The sequence below is a fragment of the Cupressus sempervirens genome, chromosome 1 (assembly GCF_028749045.1).
Source record: "Cupressus sempervirens isolate cs-2001-9-10 chromosome 1, ASM2874904v1, whole genome shotgun sequence".
In the NCBI taxonomy this organism is placed as follows: Eukaryota; Viridiplantae; Streptophyta; class Pinopsida; order Cupressales; family Cupressaceae; genus Cupressus; species Cupressus sempervirens.
The window spans coordinates 83,517,951-83,543,230 of record NC_143118.1 but is presented as its reverse complement, the minus strand read 5'-3'; the positions used below and the strand labels follow the sequence as shown (position 1 = coordinate 83,543,230).

Sequence of the window (25,280 nt, the reverse complement as noted above, 5' to 3'; positions counted from 1 at the left end):
TCATTTTGTAATCCATGTAAATGCCAAAGTCTTGGCCATATTTCATGAGCATTGTAATTTTCATTGCAATTAAGAAGATAATAGTTGTTGGTGTCATTTAAGCAATTTAATATCATTATTTATCAACTAGTTAGTTTGCATACCAACTGTTTGTAAAAATGTCAGTTGGCTGTAGGTGTTCATTTCTCATGCTTAGATCATATATATGCACTAAATATTGTCAAAAATTGTAACACACTCATGTCAGGTCATTGTGTAGTCCATTGTAGTCTTCTAGCACAAGATTTTCATTGATGCAAATTGTAAAAAAGTCATTTGAAGCTAGCTGAAATACTATATCAGTCATACGTCCCTTGCATGTGAATTGTTTGATGAAATTCCTTGAGCTTTCATCAGCATTTTTGAGGGCAGATTTGAGGAGGGTTATTACAGTGGTGGTATCAGAGCTTGCTTGCAAAGTGTTTGACGAAATGTCAAACAACTGAAGTATAAAGATTTTTTGGTGTTTGAAGAAGTTATAACCTATTGGGGTTATTACAGTGGTATCAGAGCTTGCTTACAAAGTGTTTGACGAAATGTCAAACAACTGAAGTATAAAGATTTTTTGGTGTTTGAAGAAGTTATAACCTATTGGGGTTATTACAGTGGTATCAGAGCGGTTTCCTGCCATCCTGTGGAGGTCTAATTGGAAATTTAGATTAGCCAGATAGAGAGAAAAATGTTTGACAAAATGAATGCCGATCCAGATCAAGGAAAGGAAAGATTCGTACAGTTATTAGACACCTTAGCACAGGGACAGCGATTAGCAGAGCAGAGAGCACAAGAACAGAGTCAAAGATTGGAGCTTATGATGCAGATGATGGCTCGTCAAATCGGGTTGAATGGTAATGTGGGTGGAGGAAATAATCAGAATGGTAATAACCAGAGTGGTAATAATCAAGATGGGACACATAATGGATGCGAACAAGTTGCGAACAATTTCGGTCATGCACCCCAGCAAACTAGGACAGTGAGTTTGAGACCCATTATTCCCACATTTCCTCCTAGAGCTCTAAAGCAGCCCGTACCAAAGCCCCAGATCATTGATATACAAGACCAACTGAGGAGAGATTGGGAAGCCGGAGGTCCAAATTTTATTGCTGCAATCACCTTTAGGGAGTATATAGATGTGCGGATGAAGCATATGCCACATGGACATGACAAGAACCAGAGCTATGAGCTACAGAAGACAGTAGGGAAACTTCAGTTACCATATTATGATGGCTCGAGGAAGTCTACAGCAAGAGCTTGGGTTCAAAAGCTTGACACATACTTTCAAATGAACCCTATGCCTAAAGAAGAAACTATTAAGTATGCAGCAATTCACTTGGATGGGTTAGCACACGAGTGGTGGCATCATGGTATGGTCACTATGGGTCATGCACACATTACCTCATATGTGGAGTTTACGGAGAGACTGATTGAACGCTTTGATAGGCCTAACGATCATACTTTCCCTATGACAGGCGGAAACTTGTATGAGGAGTTTAACAGACATGCTGATTCAATACAGGGAGACATTAGCACATCTTCACGTAATGGTTTATCTGCATCATCTTCACAGGCAGAAGGGGTTACAGATGTTGTGCAGGTTGAGCCAGTTGCATCAGAAGGTGATATCATAGACACACCGGATTGCATGATTGACACAGATAGTGATTCCAGTACAGTTGGGCTGGATGAAGTTACAGCAGTTGAGGATACTGTCATGTTTGAAGATAGTACAGTTGATCAGAAAGTGAGAATTCAGGACTTTGCAGAAAATGAGTATCAAGCACAGTTGGATGCTTCTTCACATGAGATAGAGGCTAGTAGCTCTTCACTTGGTTTGGCGAGCCAGCTGAAGACAAGGGACAAGGATATTGTCACGGCTTTATCTCATCATGACAAGATACATGGATTGATTGAGAATCACATTTGGATGATTCAACTGCAGGAGAGACAGAAAGGAGTCACAACAGGTTCTTCTTGTGACGACTTACAACAGATCAAGGAAGATGCAGTGAAGAAGGAGGAGAAGGAGGTTGACCGGCTTTTTCATGAGCTGGAGGATACTCGAAATTGCTTGGTGTGTACTCGGTTGGCTCTCCAGGATTCTGAGAGACACGTGGACGAGCTTTTTCTTGAGATGAGTTCAGTTCGGAAGTTAGCGCGTATAGCAGGGACTCAGTTTTCTTTTACAGTCAGGTCACATGATGATGATATGAGTATGTCTAGCATTCACACTCCGGATTCAAAGATTGTAGACAGGTGCGTGAAGTCAGTTGGTATTGTTCACATTACTCAGGTGAGAAGTTTACTTGAATTGCCAGCTGATTTCCGTTCATGGATTAGATGTTGGGATCCTTATCTTAGTACTTGGGATTGTTTTGACCAGAGATATCTATCATTCCTTGGTAGTAGTATCTATTGCATCATCATGGACTTGATTAGTAGTTTGCAAGGTGTAGTTCTCATCCATGCCAGCAACTTTGTTGATGCTGGAATTAGTTTTTACACACCTGTGTTGGGCATTTTTCATATATTCAGTCGACCATTCTTGTTGGAATGGGTTCATGATCTCTCAAATATGACAGAGTTTACAGAAAAGTCCCAGGATCTGAGTACTACAGATGATAGCTATTTCGAGGTTACTCCTTTGGGCAGTGTACCAGGGATAGAGTATAGGAGTTCGACCAGTCGGCACAATCATGTGTCTAGTCAGCTGAGAGTTGGCGAGCGAGACATTTCTATCGCTTGCGAGCATTTCGATGTTGCTCGTCAGTTGTTAGCCATTTATGGATGGGGTTCTCCTACTAGTGATGAGCAGGGAGGCAATTATCTTTTCTTGACAAAGATCCACTCTTTATGGGAGGCTATCCGGATTCTGAGACAAAATTATATGCAGTTGGTAGCCGACAAAGATTATCTTATGGAGTGGGGGAGTACAGCATACGATGCATTATTGGCTAAGGAAGATGAGGTGAGTGAGCTTACTCAGCAGCTCGAGGTGACTTCTGAGATTCTTGAGAGTACACAGTTGGCTTTCGAGGAGTCACAGTTTCATTTGGCTAAGGAGACCATGGAGTTAGAGCGACTTCAGTCTTTACCAGATTCTGTACAATCATAGACCATGGTGTCTGGTGATCCGTGGATGTCCACGGTTGAGGTTGATAGAGGTAGTGGAGATGATGATATATTTGTCCACGACACTACTATTGGCATATTTGGTCCATTTCCACTGGAGGCAGGTTCAACTGAGTTGGGCGCTGCAGCTGAGCATTGTGATATGTTTGACTTGGAGGGCACAGAGACTAGTGATGTTGTTGTTGATTCTGCACTCTTGGCTATATCATCCTCTGACTTAGCTGATGATCAGTCATAGTTGGTCATATCATGTCTGCAGGATGAGTCTTTGACTGAGATTGGTTCTTTTTACCGACATTATACTAAAGGATATGTTCATCGGTTTGCTTTTGATCCATGTGTTGAGGAGTTGATGGCAGACAAGTTTGGACTGGGCTCTCATTTTTGCTATCTACCGTGTAATGACTATTCACCATCAGCAGTGCATGGGTGTTATGGTTATGAGACAATGGTCGGTAATCTGCAAAGTTGTGTTAAGTGCAGCAGATGTATAGTGTGTGGATTCTCTGTATTTGGTGCAGTTTCATGTGGGAGTGGTCACTATTGTAGTAGAGTTGGAGTGTGCATTCCACATAACACGGTAGGTTGTGTGGATGGTGTTTATTATGTTGACAGTTTGGGTGATCTACTCTACTTGGGGTCTAATATTTTGAGAGTTTGTGCCTCGTGGGTTCCTGACTGTGGCAGTAGTGGATTTGGAGTTCAGTTGCACCGTGATTCACTATTCATTTATGGATTCCTCTTGGTTAATTTTCACAGGTTGTTGCAGGAGCCTATGTTGACTGACAGCAATATAGTTCATGACTACATTTGGGATCCAAGTGGATTGATTGGGTTGTTGTTCGGCCATTGCTTGGGGACAAGCAATTTTGGGAAGGGCGGACTGTAATGTCCCCTTTTTAGCATTCATAGCATGATGTTGTCGTTAGCCTATTTCCTCACGGTCCCGTAGGCTAACCAGGACATTAAAGGGGCTTAGAGGCCATTTTGCCAAGATAGTTTCAGTTACAGGTCTTTCTGAGGGGTTTTGAGGCAACTTTGGGCATACTTACTATTTATAGTAAGTCATCTTGGGCATGGGTGGACATCCAGTGGCAGCGGTATGTCGATGGTAATTGTTTAAAATCGGCAAGAAGACTTGTTTATCATTGATAAGATTTGTTATGCATTGATAAAGCTATTTTATAAAGTTAAATTTAAATATTTAACTTTATTAATGCATAGACTATAGTTTGTGGGAAATATTTAAATTAAAAGAGTCCCCTTTATTTTATAACACATTGGAGACATAAGTTACATAAAGGGAGTTATGTTTTATCCCACATTGAGAAAACGAAGGATGGAGCTCTTGTGAGAACACAATAAAAAAAATGGAATAGCTTCTTTTATGCATGCTTGGAAATATCAAAGAAATTGAAAAATTTTCTACAGATTATGTCTCAATAGTTTGGAGGACGAAATCCCTTCAAGCTGGAAATCTTGACGCCATTGAAAGATATGGTCTTGAGATTCAACATAGTAGCAGTCCGAAAAAGCGGAACCGAAAAAGCAGGCTGAAAAAGTGGATACGAAAAAGCAGAACCGAAAAAGCAGTCCAAAAAAGCAGTCCGAAAAAGCAGTCCGAAAAAGCAGGCTGAAAAAGCAGGTACGAAAAAGCAGGCCGAAAAAGCGAAACCGAAAAAGCAGGCGGAAAAAACAGAACCGAAAAAGCAGTCCGAAAAAGCAGAACCAAAAAAAAGCAGGACGAAAAAGCAAAGTAGAAGGGGCAGCATTGAAGGAAATTATTACAGCCATCTACAACCAGGTTCTTTTGTTAGTATTGTTTTTTAGGGTGTTATAAGCTTCTAGCTGTAAGTGTGCATTATACCAGCATTATCATTTTGTAATCCATGTAAATGCCAAAGTCTTGGCCATATTTCATGAGCATTGTAATTTTCATTGCAATTAAGAAGATAATAGTTGCTGGTGTCATTTAAGCAATTTAATATCATTATTTATCAGCTAGTTAGTTTGCATACCAACTGTTTGTAAAAATGTCAGTTGGCTGTAGGTGTTCATTTCTCATGCTTAGATCATATATATGCACTGAATATTGTCAAAAATTGTAGCACACTCATGTTAGGTCATTGTGTAGTCTATTGTAGTCTTCTAGCACAAGATTTTCATTGATGCAAATTGTAAAAAAGTCATTTGACGCTAGCTGAAATACTATATCAGTCATACGTCCCTTGCATGTGAATTGTTTGATGAAATTCCTTGAGCTTTTATCAGCATTTTTGAGGGCAGATTTGAGGAGGGTTATTATAGTGGTGGTATCAGAGCTTGCTTGCAAAGTGTTTGATGAAATATCAAACAACTGAAGTATAAAGATTTTTTAGTGTTTGAAGAAGTTATAACCTATTGGGGTTATTACAGTGGTATCAGAGCTTGCTTGCAAAGTGTTTGACGAAATGTCAAACAACTGAAGTATAAAGATTTTTTGGTGTTTGAAGAAGTTATAACCTATTGGGGTTATTACATTGAACCACTTCGAACTTCAGTTCGAAGTAGTTCAAAGTAGTTCAATGGTTCAAATAACCCGTTCTGCAGGTTCAATACAAGCGAAGTTCATATTCTGGGTTTGAAATGCAGAATTTTTAGTTCATAAAACTTCAGAGCCCATGTTCAGTTTAGTACCCAGATTCAATCTCAATTCATGTTTCAAGCTCAGACTTCGTTGGCTTAACCAGATTCCACCAGCTCAACAGTTTCAAAGATTCAATGAGTCCGATGATTCAAAGGCTCAATCAAAGTTCGAAATGCAAATCCATTAATTCAAAAAAGTTCAGGATACATGATTAGTTTTCGAGCTCCGTCTTGATTGAATGGTTCATGTTCAAAGGCTTATTTCTGACTCACTTGAGTTCAGCAATTCACAATTCAAGTCACAGTTCATTGTCTTAGAGGGACATTTTCAAATTGGATCCAGAACGGCTTGATAAACTCCTCAAATGTCCAGAGCAGTTCAGATATTTACATCTAGAGTTAATCATGGTCTTCCTAGGTTTAGAATTTAGTTCAAATGTTTGGTAATCTCAGTGAGTTCATGAGCTCAGAATTTGAAGGCTTCAAATCAATGAGGTGAATCCAGAAGTTAGATTTCAGAATTGTCACATTATGTGAGGTGTGCATATCATGATTGAACAGTTTCAAATCGGGTATTCATCAGCAGGATGTTTAAAGGGACATCAGGCCCGATGGCAATTGAGATTGCAAATATAAAATAATGATCAAAGCTATTGCTTGGCAAATCCTCACCATTCAAAGGGCGGAAGAAATAAACGCAACCCAGCCCATCAAAATTTAATGCATACGAGTCATCCCAAAAACTCACATAAACGTTGTCACGTGTCCATATCTTTGACATGGATCTTCAACTATGTCTCCTATAAATAAATAAAGTAGGTTTGTATCTACAGTTGTTCAAACTCTCGAAAATGAGAAGTGGCGTCAGCAAATCATATGAAGTAAGGAATAGATTGCATGCCCGAGCCCTAATAAACTTGCATTCTCTTGACAACCCGATGCATAGGATATGCTCGGCAACACTTGTGGAAGTCATGAAATGATGAAGGAACGGGTGTGAATCTCACCATGCCCGATATATATAAAGACTTCACGGGAGAATATAAACTGTTTGGTCAGATACCCGAGCATTCATTCAAAATGGTCATAATCTATTCTTCACCTTATTCTCTTACGGCCCGACTGCATAGAAGAGAATGTGCATAATACACATTGCTGATAAAGATGTGTTATTATCAGAGGGACGCGCATTTGACTACACATAGCATAAAGGTTCATGTCACCATCGACAATGTATCTAAACTGTGTGCAGAAATATCTCCGATCACACCTAAGCGACAGAGGAACGTATGTGATTACTTCCATAGAACGCATGCAAACGGTGGCATTGAAACCCGATCCCTCTTCACTGAAATCAGAGCTTCGACCCAAGTACCTCCAGTTTGAGAAGCCACAAATATGAGATGCTCGTGCCGAAGTGAACACACCAACCATCGAGAGCAATTACCGAGAGGATCATTGAGCCCCGCGATGAAACCCGAAGACTTTGGCTTGGATTCTGAACTAAAAGAATGGATGTTAGACCCGGACTCTAGTCATCCCAGGCACAGGATATGTGAGGTGATCTCTGCTAATATGGGATCGGGTTTTGTAAATTCATTTTGCTATAATGTTGATGAGATTAAAGGCATGGATGACTCACTCAGTCATGGTCATGAACACCAAAGTTGAGATTCAATTTGGATACCAGAAAATGGATCCCTCATTTGGGTATGTGAAGCCGTGGGCCAGTACACAGCTTCAGTGCATTGGATTAAGGTAGGTGGAATGATGAAATGTTTGTATTCCTTTACGGGCATGCTGCACAAAGCCGACAGTTCTAATCCGCATGCTATGAGTATTTAATGCATAGCATTTATTTGACCGAAAGCCACACAGAATATAAGGCGGGCAGTACCTGCACACAATAGAAGCATAGGTGCCAATACTAAACCCTTATTTTAATGACAAATCAGCATGTTAGTAACAGGTGTCGATGAGTGAAAAATACCTTAATGACATGGAGCTTTGTTATATCAGTTTGAAACTCAACTAAGTTTCATCCAAGGAGATTGTTCGAAAGTCATAATTAGTATTTGTAAAATCACATCCTAAGTTAAAAGAAGGGAATATCAAGAGTCAGTTTTCATAACTGAAAATGGAGGTAGGCCGAGAAAGGAAGAAGGAGAAACCTCTCGAGGAAGTGAAAGGACTAGACATTCGAGAAGTAGTTCAAGAATCAATTACCTAAACTGAAACAGCCATCGACAGGAGGAGAGGATAAATAAGCTAGCAACAGAAATGAAAGGGGTTCCAGTTTTTCTGAGTCTTCGCTGAGAGACTTTGGGCTACAGCAGAACAGAGGCTGTGAATACAGTGATAGGGGGAAGATTGGATTTCTCTAAGACTTTGTGCTACAGGGGGTCCCATTCTTTTTCCTGTTCCATTCGGGCTTCTTCCAGGCTGTAGACTTTGGGCTTCAGGCAGGGAGGAGATCTTCCAAAAAACCATTCTATTTCCTTGGGAGACAGGGAAAGGCAGAGTAGGAGAAATTTTCTTTCTTTTCAGAACTGTGTGTTTGAAATGAAGATTAAATTTTGGTGTTTAAAGTAATATTGTAGGAAAAGTTTCTGTTTCCTTTGAATAATGACCAGATTGTAATGCGTGAAGGAGGCTTTGTAATCTTTTACAATCAGGGAAGGGAGGCTGAAGGTTAAACATATTATACTTTGGTGATAATGTATTTTTCCTTCCACTGAATTTGGACTTTGAGTCAATTCCAGTTTTTTCTGAAATTGCAGTCTGTTGTCATTGTTTCTTTATTACATTGACATTCCAAATATTCTGCAAGGTTCTGATTTTAATTCTCTCAGGGAGATAAATGACACTGTTTCATCCTTATCACATAATGCAATGACCAGCAAATGAACTTTGCGTCATCTGCTGTTCTTTGCTTTCTTTTCATGCTGTAGTATAGATTTTCGCATCTACGTTGTTTTTACAGGTAGATGTTTGATATTCTTTTGTGCTTTCTGGTTAAAAGCATCCACATTTGATTCATTGAATATCTTATACGGGGAGTTGTACTCGATAAAAATTCAGAGGAAGGTTATCAATCCCATGACAATCTATCCAATTGTTGGTGTTAGCTTGTCCTTTCACTTGGGCATTCAGGGTTAGATTTGCACATATTCTCTCGAAGGACAATCTGTTCACTAACACAGTCACAAGGGTAGTGGATTTACATATCGAGTCGTGGTATAATGAAGGACTAAGGAAGCTACAAAGACAAAGGACTCCCCTTACCTATGAGATGATGAAACCAAAAGAGAGACAAGCAGAATCAGTCGGACAAAGGAATGAAGGAAATAGCCGACAACAGGAAATAATTAGAAATAGCAAGAAGAAAGTTTTGGAGGTAGAGAAGGGCAAAGAACATCCAGAGCCTCCAGCGAAGAGACAGCATGCAGCGCCATCAAGAGAGAGTATAATTGAGGCTAGAAGCCAAAAGGTCAATTCAAATGATAAAGGGGCTGCAGTGGAGGTGAGCTCTAATTTGGAATCAAGTGGCTATAGTGAAAGCACCGAGTACTCCCCTCTCTCAAAGAACAAGCAAGGAAATGATATGGAAGAAACTAGTAGAGAAGAAGATGGACCAATCGACATCGAGGCAATAAGTCAGGAACTCGAGGCCGTTGGTGATGCTTTGTTAATTGAACCAAATCCAGATTTGGGGAGATGCACTACACCACTATGGTTAAGACAAATGCTTATGCCAAGAGGCGTGGTGGTAATAGCCCATACAGCTAAGGACATCCAAGGGTTAATGGAAAAGAGTGATAGCAAGAACCAAAAACAAATGGCAAAAATGGTGGCAAGGGTAATCAGGAGCGACAATGATGATCACCGAAAGGTTCAAATTGCTATTCCAACAGTCACCAAGGCAGTGAATGAGATTGCAGCCCAAGAATATGAGATAGTGGAACATAACTTGGGAAGGAATACAAATGATATGGAGTGTGAGGAGGTCCAGGAAGGTATAGCATCAATCCGAGAAAGGTTAAGGAAGGCAAATGAAAGGATAGTAAAGTTGGAGGCCAAGAACAAATATTGGAGAGATAGCCAGCCCATCCAACAGCTGCACCAGGCAGCCCTTCCTCAAGACAGCGGGAGCAATTTAGGAGAGATATTAGCTCAGCTACATGAAGTCAGGGATTGGATCCATGATACAATCTAAGATGGGCGAAATTTCTTGCCTTCCTTCATCTCGACATTCAAGTCATTAGTAGCCATTAGAGACAAGTTCAGGTTATTCGAAGAGGAGTGGAAAGGTTTCCTTCCCATCAGAGATTTGGCTATTCCTAGGCTACAAGCATTCATTGGGCTACCAGAGGCATATTTGCAAAGGGCCAAATTGGTTGATGAGAGAGGATTGAGTATAGTTGAATCTTGGTTTGTTGCATTGACTACCAGATTTAGAACACTTGAGGAGATACATAATGAGATTGCATGACACAGTCCAAGCATCGACACTTCTATTTCAACGATGATGAGCGACGTTGGGGTGGCACTTGATTTTGAGGATATTAGAGAAGAAGATATCAATGAGACAGATTTTGGATCAAGACTAGATGAGTTAGGAAAGGTTGCTATTAAGAAAAAACATTTGGGCACCCTTTCTTCTCTCAGCGCTTTTATTGGATTTGCAAAGGAATATGAGAAGGATGACGAAAAGATACTACAAACAACGAACAGCGTGGCGAAGTCAGCAGAACTCAAGAGGAAGCACACACCTTGTCCTCCTATGGAAGAAGTTAACGAAAGGCTAGCTAAGTTCATTGCCTTAGCTAAGAAAATGAAAGAAAAGGGAAGATTTATATTAGAAGATCATTTGATGTAAGCCCAAGTGGCAAATTTCCCCTTTCTTCTAGAATAGGACAAGTGTCTATTTCTGATTGGCCACCATTTTGGTGTCTTCTCATTGGTTGCCACTTTTTTCATTGGTCCATTGATGAGGTGGCATCTTCTCATTGGCCGATGGGGTGGCAACCCTAATTAGGGTTTTGAGGATCCAATCTGGATCGTTGATCTTGTTTTGATCTCCACCGTTCGTTGTATTTTTGGCCCCTATAAAAGGCCATTTGCTCTCATTTGTAAAGTGTTGGAGAAATTGTTGCGAAGATAATACCAAAATTGCTCTCTTTTTCCTTGTTGCGATTTGCATGTTGATTAAGAACATTGGGTATTATTGCATGTTTTCTACTCCCACTTACTTAGATTTCCTTTCAAGTTGTTAAAGTTGGTTTCATTTCAAGTTGTTTAAATAGGAGTGAAGTAGATGGATAGTTGCATGGTAGCTTTGGTAAATGTTTGATAGGGGTCAATACTAGACCACTAGCATCCTAGCAGCTGGTTGGGAAGCTTTGTGTGGCAAACTAGTTTATTATTCCTTCGAATCATTGCACCTGTGGAAGTGAGGGCGCTGGTCAGCTCTCATTAGGTTCAATCCCAGTCCATTTGCTAACCTTCCATTCATAGGAGTAGGAGTAGAATAGTGAATAGCTGGGTACTCGAAGTTTAGAGAGAAGGAAGTTAGAGTAGGTCGAGTATTAGAACATATCCATTCACCTTCCACCACCATTACTTTCCCATCAACATCACCATTGGCAGACACATCCTCCATCATCGCCACCATCAACATTATTTGCCTCCGCACATTTCACAAACCGAGCCACCATCACCTTCATCCCACCAAAGTCCAAGTCATCCTCAACAATTTACATAAGGCCGCCTACATGATTATCAGCGAATCACATCGATAAAACTAAGCGAGTATCCAACGATGTAAGGAACATTGGAACTATTGCTTATGTCTTCATGAGTAATAACTTTTCAAGAGAGGAGTTGCATGTTTGATATCCCATATTGAATATTCAAATCCTAATATGTTATGTAAGTATACAAAACTCGCATCAACAATAAGTTCTTCAACGGGTTTGTCCACCAAGGTCTCAAAAATTTGAACAAATATGGTTTTATCTGAATCAACTAGAATCTTTGAAACAATCTTATCTTTCAAAGATTTGGATTTGGTCTTCTTGACAGAGAGATTATCCGGAGGTACAACCACTTTTCTTCTTTTTGTTGTTATTCTGCTCAACCATGCAGGCAAGCTGAAACTTTCATCCACGGAAGCAGGTACAGTGGAGACCATTGGCATTGATCCAGATTATATCTCTGTCAAGATTCAGTCTGCACATCTGAATTCATTGGTGCATGATGAGAGGACTCTGTCATGAAAAGCTCAAAACCTATCAAAGATGCATCAAGTTGGGAAACTTGACCACTTATAAGAGTTGGAAAATCCTCAAACACATTTGCCAAATGCTCATATTGTTCATTTGCGAGGATGAGAGGAGTAATAGAAGAAATAGGAAGACTCATTGTGTTGACTTCCGAAATTGGAATGGAAAGTGTGAAAACAATGGATTCGCAGGAACTATTTGAGAGTCTGGACAGATTCAAGAACACTTTGAAGAGTCCACACTCTGAGCATTGCAAATTCCGAAGAGGGCTAAATCAAGGATGGGTCATGTTTGAAAGACTTTCTCCTTTGACCCCAATTGAATGCCAAACCAAAGGGAGTAGGTGCAATTCAATGGTGGAGGTTTTATGTTGAATGTTTGGAATCAGCTCATGGCAATTGATTTGGAGGGGATTACAAAGCAATGTTTTCCAAATGCAAGAAGTTTGCCTGAAGCCGTCCAAGGGATGGAGGTGTTTTGGAGAGTCTTGTTACGAGTGGTGCTCCTCAGGTTGCAAGAAGACACTTGGGTGCGGCTTTTCTGCTATAACAGAGTATTTCCCTCACCTTGGATAGTTATGGATGTCAACAATCGGAGTTAGGCAGACATACAGACCATATCAAATTCATACAGTGGTGTGCAAATTGAAAACTTCTGCTAACCCCTACAAGTCTACATTATTCAGAGCAAATCATGGAGTTGGACAAGTAGCCTTCAAGCATTTGAAGCAATGGAAGCGCTCACGCAAGAGGAGCTTGATCAATCTTTTTTGACTCTTCATATCAATTAAGTGCATACCAAAGGGTCATCAATTTATAGTGGATACTAGTTTTGTTTTAGGCATCTATGTTGAATCATCCCCACGGCAAGAGAGGGAAGCATTTAAAATGTAAGCTTTCTACATTATCCCACATTGGGTAGGCAGAAGCTCATTTTGCTCTTTTTATGTCCAAACGCACTATAGTAACTTGTCTTAAAGGCATGAGCCTTTTGAGACATAAGGCCCATGCGTGTGGGCCCTAGTTAGATGGTGACCAATGAATAAATTTTGAACACAAGTATAGACGAGTTGATGATGAGGTGGACCCGAGCAACGAATGAGCAACCGCCATGTGGCACAGATTTTGAGGCAGGCAGACGAATGAGAGCGCAGCATGTGGCACACATCCCGAGGCAAACCCGTTGGTCGCGCAGTCGCTGGTTAAGTAGGCAGTTTAGAGCTGGCAGTTTCAACCATGCGACTAGCGGTTTCGCGCGACCAACGTTTAAGTGGGCAGTTTCAAGCTGGTCGTTTCAACCATGCGACTAGTGATTTAGCGCGATCGACGATTAAGTGGGCGGTTTCGAGCTTGCCATTTCGACCATGTGACGCAGTTAATCGCATGGTCATTGCAGTTAGCATGTAGTTAGTGTTAAGAGTTGCGAAGGCACAAAATGACGACACATGGCATCAAGGCCGCGAGCAGATGACGTGGCAAATTCATGGGTGAATCAGATGGCGACATGTGGCAATGACGTGACAGAGGTGCCAAGTGGATGCTGACGTCATTGGTGATTGAGCAGAAGTCAACCAATTAGAGAGCGCCATGTGTCAAGTGGTTGGTTAACCAAGTTTGACCCAAAGTGAAATTGAAGGAAAAAGTGCTTTTTTATTCATTTCCTCAGTTTGCACATATAAGCATTTAAAATAAAATTGGATTATGTTATATAGTTTCAAGTTGAGCCTAAAATTAAATATTTGCAAGAAATTAGGGTCTGATAACCAATTCTCAACCTGCAACTTCAAATGGCTGCCCTAGGCATTTTTCTTAAGCAAGTATAGGACTATTATATATCGTCGGAAAGCTCTTGACTTCTACTTTCCATATATGCTATCAAATTATGCACAGGTGTCGGTGTGAAGCAGCTATAACCAGTTTTGTTTGAGGTACTCTTTTTCAACTGCATTCTGGTATGTTCAGTTTCAATTTGTGGCTAAATGGCTAAATGGGTATGCGCCAAACTTGGAGAGATTCATTCTACCAGTATTATTTTGCCTCCAAATCAGTTTGGTAGGGGTTTTGGCAACTTTTGTCAACAAATCAAATATTTTATCAGAAAGGGGTTTTTCCCATCATTCTTGGAGATATTTTTAGAGTTCTCAGTTGAAAAGAGATGAGAGAGACTTGGCTACAATAGATGGAAGAATTTCAAGTGGACAAATGGCATCATCAAATGAGATCCGAGAATTCTTCTTCGTCTACTTATTCTCCTTTCTTTTCTTTCTCTAGGGTTGGATGTTGTTGGTTCCAGACTATTGAGCAGAGCTCTAGCTGTGATTCCACCATTCTCCTCAACGTTTTCTCTATATGAACAACAACAATGAAAATCTATTGATAATTTTGTTTATTGTCTGTTTTATGGGTCTTTCATGCATCTTGAATGTACTTGTTTCAAAGGAATGAATACAAAGAGTAGTAAATTACTTAGTTTCATTCTGATTCTTGTCTCCTTTCTCTGTTGTTTACAATCTTTTGTGGTTTATGGACAAAGAACATAGATCCAATTGCATCTCATTTCAGGTTGTATGCCTTGCTGGGATTTGCCTTTGATTTAAAGAATCATGTAAATGCTTGACACATTTTGACAAGGTTGTGAGTTACATGAGAAGGATGTTTGATAAGTATGAGGTTCAGTATGAACATTGATGTCCGATTCACAAAGTGATAGACTAGATCTAATATCTTGATATATGTGACAGATCACTGACATCCTGGATGTATGTTGTGATTTATAGAATACCCAATGGATAGGGCGCTGGTCAGCTACAGGATCAATTTAGTTTGTTGAAGCATATGTGGGGTTTTGCTAATTCAAAATCAAATATCAATCATCCATTTTCCCTTTTTGTTTAGGAGTTGAAAAGATACACTCACTCAGCTTGTGGATTTCATAGGTTTTGTAACTTGCTATTGCATATCTTTGTTATTGCATAATTATAGGAGAAATAAGGGTTTAATCTGCTTTGTATAGATTCAGATGTATGCTTTGAACTGGTAACATATGAACGAACCTAAAGGTCTACTCGCCTAGGTTTTGCAGATCCTGAAGTAGGAGTTCAGCCTTATAGTTGGCCCCGGTCCTTGACAAATTGTGTCCATCATAGGAGATAACTGCCCTTAGATGCAATCCTGTCTTAGCTACTTGGTAGTTAAAATCACTGTTAAATCAAGAGCCAACAAAGAGAATACTATGAGAAAGAGAAAACCATTCGTCAACAAAATGTGAGCTTCAAGAAAGAAAGGGGAACTGTAAAACTACAGGCAGTAAACATGGTATCAGAAATGAAACAAACTTAGAATATATTATATCAGCAATTGAAGCTCCTTCCAATTCCTTAAAGATTACCAGAATAAGCCATATATCACCTCTAATTTAATTTTTTCTAGTAGTTTGGGGTCCCTATTCATATATTATGTACACATTATAAACAATAATCCAATATAAAGCAAGACATTCAGAAAGACCTTAGGAGGTAAGACGTAAAGTACCCAAAAAATTACAATGGTTTATACTACAAATTTCTGTGTGACAAAAATTCCCGTAAAAAGAATATATGACATAATCTACTTACTTGACTCCAACTACCAGGGGCTGCACACAAATCAACCACACGTTTCACACCTGCTCCAGAGCTATCAGTTATTATTTGGAATGATAAGCATATTTATAATCTAAAATACTAGTATCAAAATGATACTAAATTGAAGATCTAATATATGTCCATTTGTAAACAAATAAGGATGCTACTGCTCATACTTTAACAAAATAGAAGCGAAATGTTTACACTGCATTCAAAATCAACAAAACAGCAATTATTGATTTTGAAGTTAGTGAAGGGTCTAATTAAATGATCAAATAGCACATAAATACATGACCCCATCACAATGTAGGTAGTAACCAAGTGAAATGCAGCCTTACAGCTTTTAATTGTAGAATAAAGTGATTTTGTCTATGAAATGTAAAACTGTCATAGTGTAGCTTACTAACAATGCCCTGGAAACAGATTTAGACAGAAAATGGTTGAACACAAACAAAAACAACAAAAAGAAAAGTTGCTTCTCCAAAATTACTGGCTCACAGTAAAACTTGATATTTTGCCACTCTTGATGAGTCTGTCACATAAACAAGCAACAAACACACAAAACACCTTGGCAAACTCGTTAATTGACACAGCCAACAGCTGACCACCCAGTGAATTCGCTGGAAGCAGCAAATTATATTTCTAAGAACCAGTGAATTTGTCTGTGAGTGTGGTGACGATGAACTTTGAAGAGCTAAAACAATTCATTTCCACTCATTAAGCACTGTTTTACATGCTGCCAGCCTGGGGAATGTATGGACACTTAATTATGCATGTTTTGATGCCTGCACAAGGATTGGCACTCATGTTTAACCACAATGCAAGTGGATTTTGCATTCTTGGTCATGTTTATCCAAGGTTTTGGTACAGAACAGCCTTGTGTGTAATTGAACTCTTATAACCAGTTGATGAGCTGTATTGGTTATGTTTGGATTTACATATATCAGATCTGATTGTACTTGACTGATTATAGTGGAGTTGGAGTCTTTTTCTCTTCCAAACTGGAGTTTTATCCCTTCTATGGTTTCTGCAGACCAGAATGATGTGTTTATCACAGACTATGATCCGAAATGTTGATGCAAAAACTCTAACAAAATCAATTCCAGAAATTACAGCTAACTGTATGATGGATAGTAGAAAATTGATAACTTTGATGATGTGTTTAGTCATTGTCACTTTGTCAATTGTTGTTGTTTTATGTTATCTAATACTTTGCTATGGTGTTTGAGTGTTTTTTTATGTGGATGTCCTGCTGATTTCAGGAACAGTTAACAGTTGTTTTTATACATTTGTGGAGCATGTTTGAGTTGTGTTGTGAGGTTTGCACATCATTGTCCCAAAAGTTTTGGGGACCCCCTTTTTCGGTTGCCTTGCCAAAAAAAAAAATCAGAGTTGTCCAGAGTTTTTCAATTTGAAAATTTTACACCTTGGATACCTTCGGACCAGGAGGGATGTGATTAGATTTGGTTTATTTTTCACCCGGTACGGAACTTGATTTTTTTTTTTTTTTTCAGAACATGTAATTTTATCCTTAGGCTAAACAGAATTCAAAGAACGACATTTTTCGATGGTTAAAATAATACTTGGTAGGATAAAATTGCAAATTTTGGACTTTGGATGGAATTTTGAAAATTTGAAATAATTGTAGAAGCTTGAGCATTTTCAAAATGAATTTGTTAGATTTGGTCATTTCGGAAAATTTTGAATTTTTTCGGTGAAAAAGAAATTTTTGATAGTGAAATTGGAATCGGAGTTTGAATTTTTTGTTGCTAGGAAAAGGATTAATTTTGTGAAAATAAATAAAAATAAAAAAATTATAATTGCATTGCAAAATTGAAATTGGATTAAATTGCAATATCGCATTAAATTGGTTGAAATATTGCACGGAAGATTTTTAAATGTTAAAAGAAATTGGTAAATTGGAATTGAAGATTGATTTTAGCTTGTTAAATTCAATTTTAATGATATTTTAATTGTCAAAACGTTATTAAATGCAAATTTTGACATCTCTTAGGCTTACCTTGTTTCTATTTTGCTTGTTAGGGAATCATTATTTGCAAGGAAGGTTGAAATTTCTAAAATCTGATCCGAATTTGAAGAGGGCCCAGTTATTGGTAAAAGCAGATTTAAGGTAAAATTCTATTCATTTTTAGAGGTGAAAATTGGTTTTAAAGGTAGATTTTATTCCTTGTTCTTGCTTGGTTCATTTCCTTTATTTTCTCTTTGGACTCGTCATCCACCACTTCATCATCCCACCCCTAGGCTGAAGTTGGGAGATATAAGTATAGTCCATCCTAAGGTAACGAAGAGGCAGAAATAAGTGTTAGTCACACCCCTAGGTTGAAGTTTGGAGATTGATAAGTGTAGAGATAGGACTTGGAGAGGCAGAAATAAGTTAGATTCCATCAATAGAAAGAAAGTTGGAGATCGATAAGTGTAGTCCATATCATTTAGAACGAAGGGGCAAAAATAAATGTTTAGGATGGTAGATGTTAGTGCAAGCAAGAACCCAAAGGGAACAAATACCAAAAAGGACAAGGAAGACATGATGCCTAAGACCACCTTCTTCTCAAAGTGAGGCGAATAAGTGATACCAATATCGGCACAGTAAACATGGCACAATTGAAAGACAGATTGAAGGAAGGGCAATCCCCCATGGCAAAGAAGCTCTACAAGAGCAGAATTGTACACGCGGCGGCCTTCACGCCTACCATGCCTTGTCCAGAATTGGTAATGGAATGTGCATCCCGGTTTGATATTGTTACCAAGTCCATCATTTTCTATAAAGGGAACATAGTGTTAGCCCACATCGACGGACAAGTGGTTGAAGAAGCATTTAATATCCCCTAGTATAAGGGCATGACAGTGGTGATGATGGATCAGGTAGCTAAGTTATTTCAGGATAATCAAGAGGCTTATTTCATTCATTTAAAGCAAAATTGGTTACACGAAGGCAAGGAGTTACCAGATCATCAAGGCTCACCATGTCAGATTTCAAATCAGAGTACGGCAATCTTATTGTGCTTCTTAGTCAAACCATGGGCGTAGCTCAAGGTATGCAATTTGAGAACTAGATGTATTACTTTATTGATGAAATTGAAAATGGAAAGAGAAAGTTTGATTGGGCTGGAATTATAAGTGAAAATTTAGAATTGCAACTTAGGACATAGTAAAATCAAATGCAATTCTATATAGGGTCCTATCTTTTCTATCTAATTGCGAGACTATATGAAAATCCTAGAGTTAAGTCCTTAGGAGTGATTGGCAATGGTTTGGGTAATGTTTGGTGCATGAGTGCTATCCACAGCTTCATTTGCACAACACCAAAGATTATAAGATGTTTTGTGACGCCTTTGCCATGAAGACAGTAAGGATATTACAAGGGACACCTGCTAAGAGGCTCTCATCGGAAGCAGAAGTAAAACTTAAGAAGTATGGGAGTTGGTTCGTCCAATTTCCACAATTCACATACATTAGAGTAGCAGGAAGTATAGTTTTTCCCAAGAGACTTCCAAGGTACCCATCCAACAAGATAGTTTTGATGAAGTTGGCTAGGCAACTTGAGCATTATGACAAAATGATGAAACTTAAGGGTGAGACAAGGATTACCTTCTCATTCGGAATAGGCAATGATACTTACCCCAACCCTGTCGCCTTTGCAGCTGCAAAGAAAGAGTTGGAATGGTATCATCTAGGATGGTATAGAGCAAGGCAAGGATTCGGTCCTCATGGTCTTATCAAGGCATCTCATGGAAATACATTTAAACATGTTCCTACTATAGAAAATTTTTGGGCCAATGCACAGGATGACTTTCATGTGAGAAAGCTAGCTTTCTAAAGATTGTCAGTGGGCATGATGAGGGCAATTAGATGAAAAACCCTTGATATTCCCAATTAATTGGAAGATGATAAAAATGTGCTAAGAGAAGATTATGATACAATTGATGGAACGGAGTTGAGTCCAGTGGATTGGGATGATCATCAGTATCCTTCCTTAGAGGCAGTTACAAGGACAATTGATCTACACACTGAAAAATTGTACAATGAGAAGTTAAGGCAATTACAAAGTCGAAAGGTGCGCCTTGTGAGAAAATGAAACCAAGGGAAGGTCCAGCAGAGTCAATCGGACAAAAAGGTGAAGGCAGTAGCCAACAACAAAGAATAGTTAAGAGCAAGAAGAGAAATCTGGAGGTTGAGAAAAGTAAAGAACATCAAGAACCTCCAACAAAGATATAGAACGCAGCACCGTCAAGGGAGAGCATAATCGAGGCTAGAACCCAAGAGGATAATACAAGTGGACAAGGGGTCGCGGTAGAGGTGAGCTCTGATTCATAATCAAGCGGTTATAGCAACAGTACTGAGTACTCTCCTCTCTCGGAGAACCAATATGAAGATGATATGACAATCACTAGTGAAAAAGAGGACAGGCCAATTGAAATTGAGGAAATAAGCTGAGCGCCCAAAGCCATTGGTGATGCTTTGCGAGTCGAACCGAATCCAGATTTAGGGAGATGTACAGCACCACTATGGTTAAGGCAAATGCTTATGCCAAGAGGCGAGATGGTAACTGCCTAAACAGTTGAAGACATCGAAGGTTTAGTGGAAAAGGGTGATACCAAGAAGCAGAAGCAAATAGCAAAAACGGTGGCAAAGGTAATCAAGAGTGATGATGATAGTCACCGAAAAATTTAGATTGTTGTACCAACGATTAGCAAAGCATTGGATGAGATTGTAGCTCAGGAATACGATATAGTTGAGCATAACTTGGAAAGAATCACAAATGACATGGAATGTGAGGAGATCCAGGAAGGCATGGTTTCAATATTAGAGTTTTTCTAGAATTTGATTGTGTCTATATTTTTTTTAGCATCAACATTTCGGATCACACACAGTGATCCATCATTTTCTATTCTCTTGCTCTTCATCCTGATGATGGATCACTGTGTTTAATCCGAAACGTTGATGCTAAAAAAATATATACACAATCAAATTCTAGAAAAACTCTGATATTGCTAATGGATTTTGGAAATCAAATGACACTGGGCATGGTTTCAATCAGAGAAAGGTTGAGGCCAAGAACAAGTATTGGAGAGATTGCCAGCCTATCCAACAGCTGCACCAGGCAACCCTTCTTCAAGACAGTGGGAGCAACATAGAAGAGATATCAGCTCAGTTGTGTGAAGTTAAGGATTGGATCCATGCTACAATCCAAGATGGGTGAAATTTCTTGCCTTCCTTTATCTCGACATTCAAGTCATTAGTGGCTATTAGAGATAAATTCAGAACATTTGAAGGGGAGTGGAAGGATTTCCTTCCAGTCAAGGACTTAGCCATTCCCAGGCTACAGGCATTTATCGAGCTACCGAAGAAATATTTGCAGAAAACCAAGTTGGTAGATGAAGGAGGAATGAGTACGATGGAGTCTTGGTTTGTTGCCTTGACCATCAAATTAAGGATACTTGAGGAAATACGGAATGAGATTGCACAGCACAACCCAGGCGTTGACACTTCCATTTCAACCATGATGAGCGATGTTGGGGTTGCACTTGATTTTGAAGATATCAAAGAGGAGAACGTCAATGAGACAGAATTTGGATCGAGATTTGATGAGTTGGGGAAGGTTGTCATCAAGAAGAAACATTTGGGCACCCTTGCCTCCCTCAATGCCTTTATCGGATATGCGAAAGAATATGAGAAGGATCATGAGAAGACATTGCAAGCAGCAAACAACATGATGAATTCAACTGAGCTCAAGATGAAGCACATGCTTTACCCTCCCATGAAGGAAGTCAACGACAAGCTAGCCAAGTTCATTGCCTTGGCTAAAAAGATGAAAGAAAAGGGTAGATTTATATTAGAAGATCATTTGATGTAAGCCCAAATGGCAATTTCTCCTTCTTCTTGGGTAGGATAGGTGTCTGATTCTGATTGGCTACCATTTTGGTACCTTCTCATTGATTGCCACTTTTCCTTTTTTTTCATTGGTCCATTGATGAGGTGGCATTTTCTCATTGGCCGATGCAGTGGCAACCCTAATTAGGGTTTCTAGGATTCAATCTGGATCATTGATTTTGCCTCTTAATCTCTACTGTTGGTTGTAATTTTGGCCTCTATATAAGGCCATTGGCTCTCATTTGTAAAGGGTTGAAGAAAATTGTTGCTAAGATAATACCAAAATCACTTCTCTTTATCATTGTTGTGACTTGCATGGTGATCAAGAACATTTGGTGTTATTGCATGGTTTCTATTTCCAATAGTTAAAATTAGATTTCATTAAAGTTACTAAAGTAGATTTTATTTCAAGGTTGCTAAGTAAGAGTAAGAGTAGATGGATAGTTGCATGGTGATATTAGTGGATGTTTGATAGGGATCTATAACTAGGTCAATAGCATCCTAGCGGCTTGTTAGGAAGCCTTGCATGGTAATATAGTCTTTTTCCCTTGAATCATTGCATCTATGGAGGTAGAGCCACTGGTAAGCTTTCATCAAATTCAATCCCTGTCCATTTGCTAATATTTCCATTCATAGGAGTAGGAGTAGAATAGCAAGTAGTTGAGTAGTTGGAGTTTTGAAGAAGAAGATTAGGAAGGCATTGGTCATTCGAACACACACCCTCCATCACCATTACCATCACCATCAACATCATTTGGCACTCATACAAAACCATCATCATCACCACCACAACAAGAACCCAACAATCCTTGAATGAACAACGTAAAGCCGCCTACGTGATTAACCAACAAATCACATTGATGTAACTAAGTTAGTATCCACAGGTGTAAGGAACATTGGAGTTTTTCTCATGTATTCATGAGTATTTACTTTTCAAGAGAGGGATTGAGTGTTTGATATTCCATATCAAGTATTCAATCGCTATATCTTATGTAGTGGTACAAAACTGACATCAACAAGTTGTAGTACATGGAATAGGTGACCAGAGAATATCTGGGTCAGTATATGGATTAGTAACATTAAATATGAACTTGCTATGACCAAGAAAACATACCTTCGAATATATTGAATTCTTCATCAATTTGGAGGAGCTTGAAGGCACTGCGTGCACGCCACCCTTCTTCCTTGGCTTTGCGATAATAGATATCCTGTGCAAACCTCAAAAATAAGAGGAAGAAAACTACAGAAAATATTTTGAAAATAAAACTTAAGGATAGGAAAAAGTACCTACCCTCTTATCCTTTGATGCTTTCCCCATGGGTTGTTGCCACCAAGACTTACAGAGCCACCACGCTAGTTTCTTTGATTTGTTTTAAAGAATTATCCAATTTTCATAAACATCACATGCATGTACAAATTTTCCACCTCCAAAAACCAAGGCAATGGCAGTGCACTGGCTACCGGGATTGGAGCAAAGAGCTGCCACAGAAGGTGAGTTGTCAATTGTAGTTATCGCATTTTTAATGAAATTGTTCAGTCGAATTACTACTACACACCCCGAATATATGTGCCTCTCTCAAGGAATCAACAACTTAATAAAGCATATTCTGTCTAATAACGTATATCACATGACACTGTGAGTTGTCCCTGTTTCATTTAAAATTTGAACATGTCGAACAATATTATATTGTCCGAAGATTTTAAAGCGAAACAAACTATGCATCTTAGAATACAACGTACTTTCATGCTATATCTGGATTGGCTGTAATTGATGTTTCCTTGCCTTGTTGTCCATGCGAAACAAATCAAAACTATTTATGTAAAGCGTCTAAAGCCAAATCAGCTTGAATTCCAGAAAACCTTGCTAGAAGAACAATCTGATTAAAATGGTATATTCAAGAATACTGGCCCCAGCTAGCAGTTCAGCCATTAACGCGAGGTCCCCAGTTCAGACTCTTCAACGACTCCTCACTAGGGAACATTTGGGAAGGCATTGGATACATTGCGAGCGACCAGCAGAAAAAGAAAGGGTTTCAGAGGTAACAGAAGTACACATTCTTATTTTCGAAAGTAAGAAAAACATTTCTGCCAAGTTTATTTTTCAAAGAAAGATTTGATTCAATCTGTCCAGAGCATTATGATGGAAGAGTTCGGCCCAACATAGCAGAGCTTTAATCATAACAGTAGCCAACTAAAAGCTCTGCTATGAAATTCAAAATTAATAACTTCGCATGAATCCTGTCTTTTTAGACAAAAAAAAACAAAGAGATTGCAAATGCAAAGAAAGCAAACAAAAAATCATGCTACTCACAAAAAGGCTTGGGGCACTCTGCTGTTCGCAGTGCCTTCTTAAATACTGGTTTTCTTTTGTTTCCCTTCGTATGGTGCCTGCGTACGAAAGGCAAATTAAGAATTTCAGCCGTTGGCTTTCGGGGGTTCTATTGGTTTGCTTTTTTCACATTATTAATTATGTCATATTATTTTGTTTTTATTTATTGTAATAGAAATATTTGTAATTTAGTATTATAATTGAGATCTGATATAGTGATTTATTGGTAGAAAGGAAATTAGATGAAAATTGATATATTTTTGAATGTCAAGTTATTTTGTGATTTTATGGAGTTTTGAAAAATATAGTTGTGATGGATATTTTTATTGAAATTTTGATTTCTAGTAGGTATAGTTGATAAAATTGAATGAGTTATGAAATAGTAATTCAGTGGAAGGGTGTAAAATAGAAGAAGATTGATACATTTTTAAATGTTGATTTTATTGTAATGTTATGAGTTATTAGAAATATCATATTTGTTATGGCTAATCTAGAAGGGCTAACCTTTATTTTTCAAGTTTGAAATTGTCATAAGCACAACTCTATTGAAGTTGGTTTGAAAATAGAAATATTTGTAATTTGGTATAAGTGAGTTATCACATAGTAATTTAGAGATGGATGAAAAATAGACAAAAGTTCGTACATTTTTAAATGTTGATTTTATTGTGATTTTATAGGGTTTATGAACAATATAGTTATTAGGGTTTATCTTGATTCGAGATGATGTTATGGCTATTCTTCATCTAAAGTTTGATTTGTGCTAGGTACACTCTCACTAATATAATTGACGTTGAGTTTGCTTCTTCTTTTTGTGTGTGTGTGTGTGTGTGTGTGTCTATTTGAAGTTAAGTTTAACTATATTCTTCATATAACCTATAAAATCACAATAAAATGAACATTTAAAAATGTACCAAGTTTTGTCCACTTTCCATCTGTCTCTAAATTACTATGCAATAACTCACTTATACCAAATTTTATATATATATAGAAAAAGTGTACCTACCACAAATCAAACTTTAGATGAAGAATAGTCATAACAATGTTATATGTGTGTGTACATATATACATTATATACATGTATATATGTATATATATACCTGTATATATATATGTATATATGTATACACACACACATATATATGTATATATATCTATGTGTGTGTATATATATAGACACACACACACACACACACACACACACACACACACATATATAGTTTTTATTATACTATATTTTTATTTTGTAAACTTCTTATATATCTTTAAATTAAATTCATTGTTTATAATTTAGTTCCATTTTATTGAGAAAAATTATCATAGAATATTCTATCATATTTTTATTGCATTTTGGAACCTTATTATA

The 25,280-nt window shown here is 38.3% G+C and overlaps 1 protein-coding gene and 1 pseudogene across 2 annotated transcripts in view; one reads left to right on the top strand and one right to left on the bottom strand.

Annotated features, from left to right (window-relative positions):
* The window catches only part of LOC149576343 (S-adenosyl-L-methionine-dependent methyltransferases superfamily protein), a 169,294-nt gene extending 145,257 nt beyond the window's left edge, over positions 1-24,037 (bottom strand). The window contains exons 1-4 of one of the 2 annotated variants that reach the window (XM_089816917.1): positions 23,900-24,037; positions 22,880-23,067; positions 22,703-22,796; positions 15,688-15,737 (exon numbers count right to left, since the gene is read on the bottom strand). In XM_089816917.1, coding sequence (XP_089673043.1) covers positions 15,688-15,737; positions 22,703-22,796; positions 22,880-22,906 — 171 coding nt within the window. In that variant the 5' untranslated portion in view covers positions 22,907-23,067; positions 23,900-24,037. Of the gene's footprint in view, positions 1-15,687; positions 15,738-22,702; positions 22,797-22,879; positions 23,068-23,328 lie in introns of both variants that reach the window. The other variant, XM_089816920.1, reaches the window with a different exon arrangement.
* The window catches only part of LOC149576342 (O-fucosyltransferase 23-like), a 44,906-nt pseudogene continuing 42,656 nt past the window's right edge, over positions 23,031-25,280 (top strand).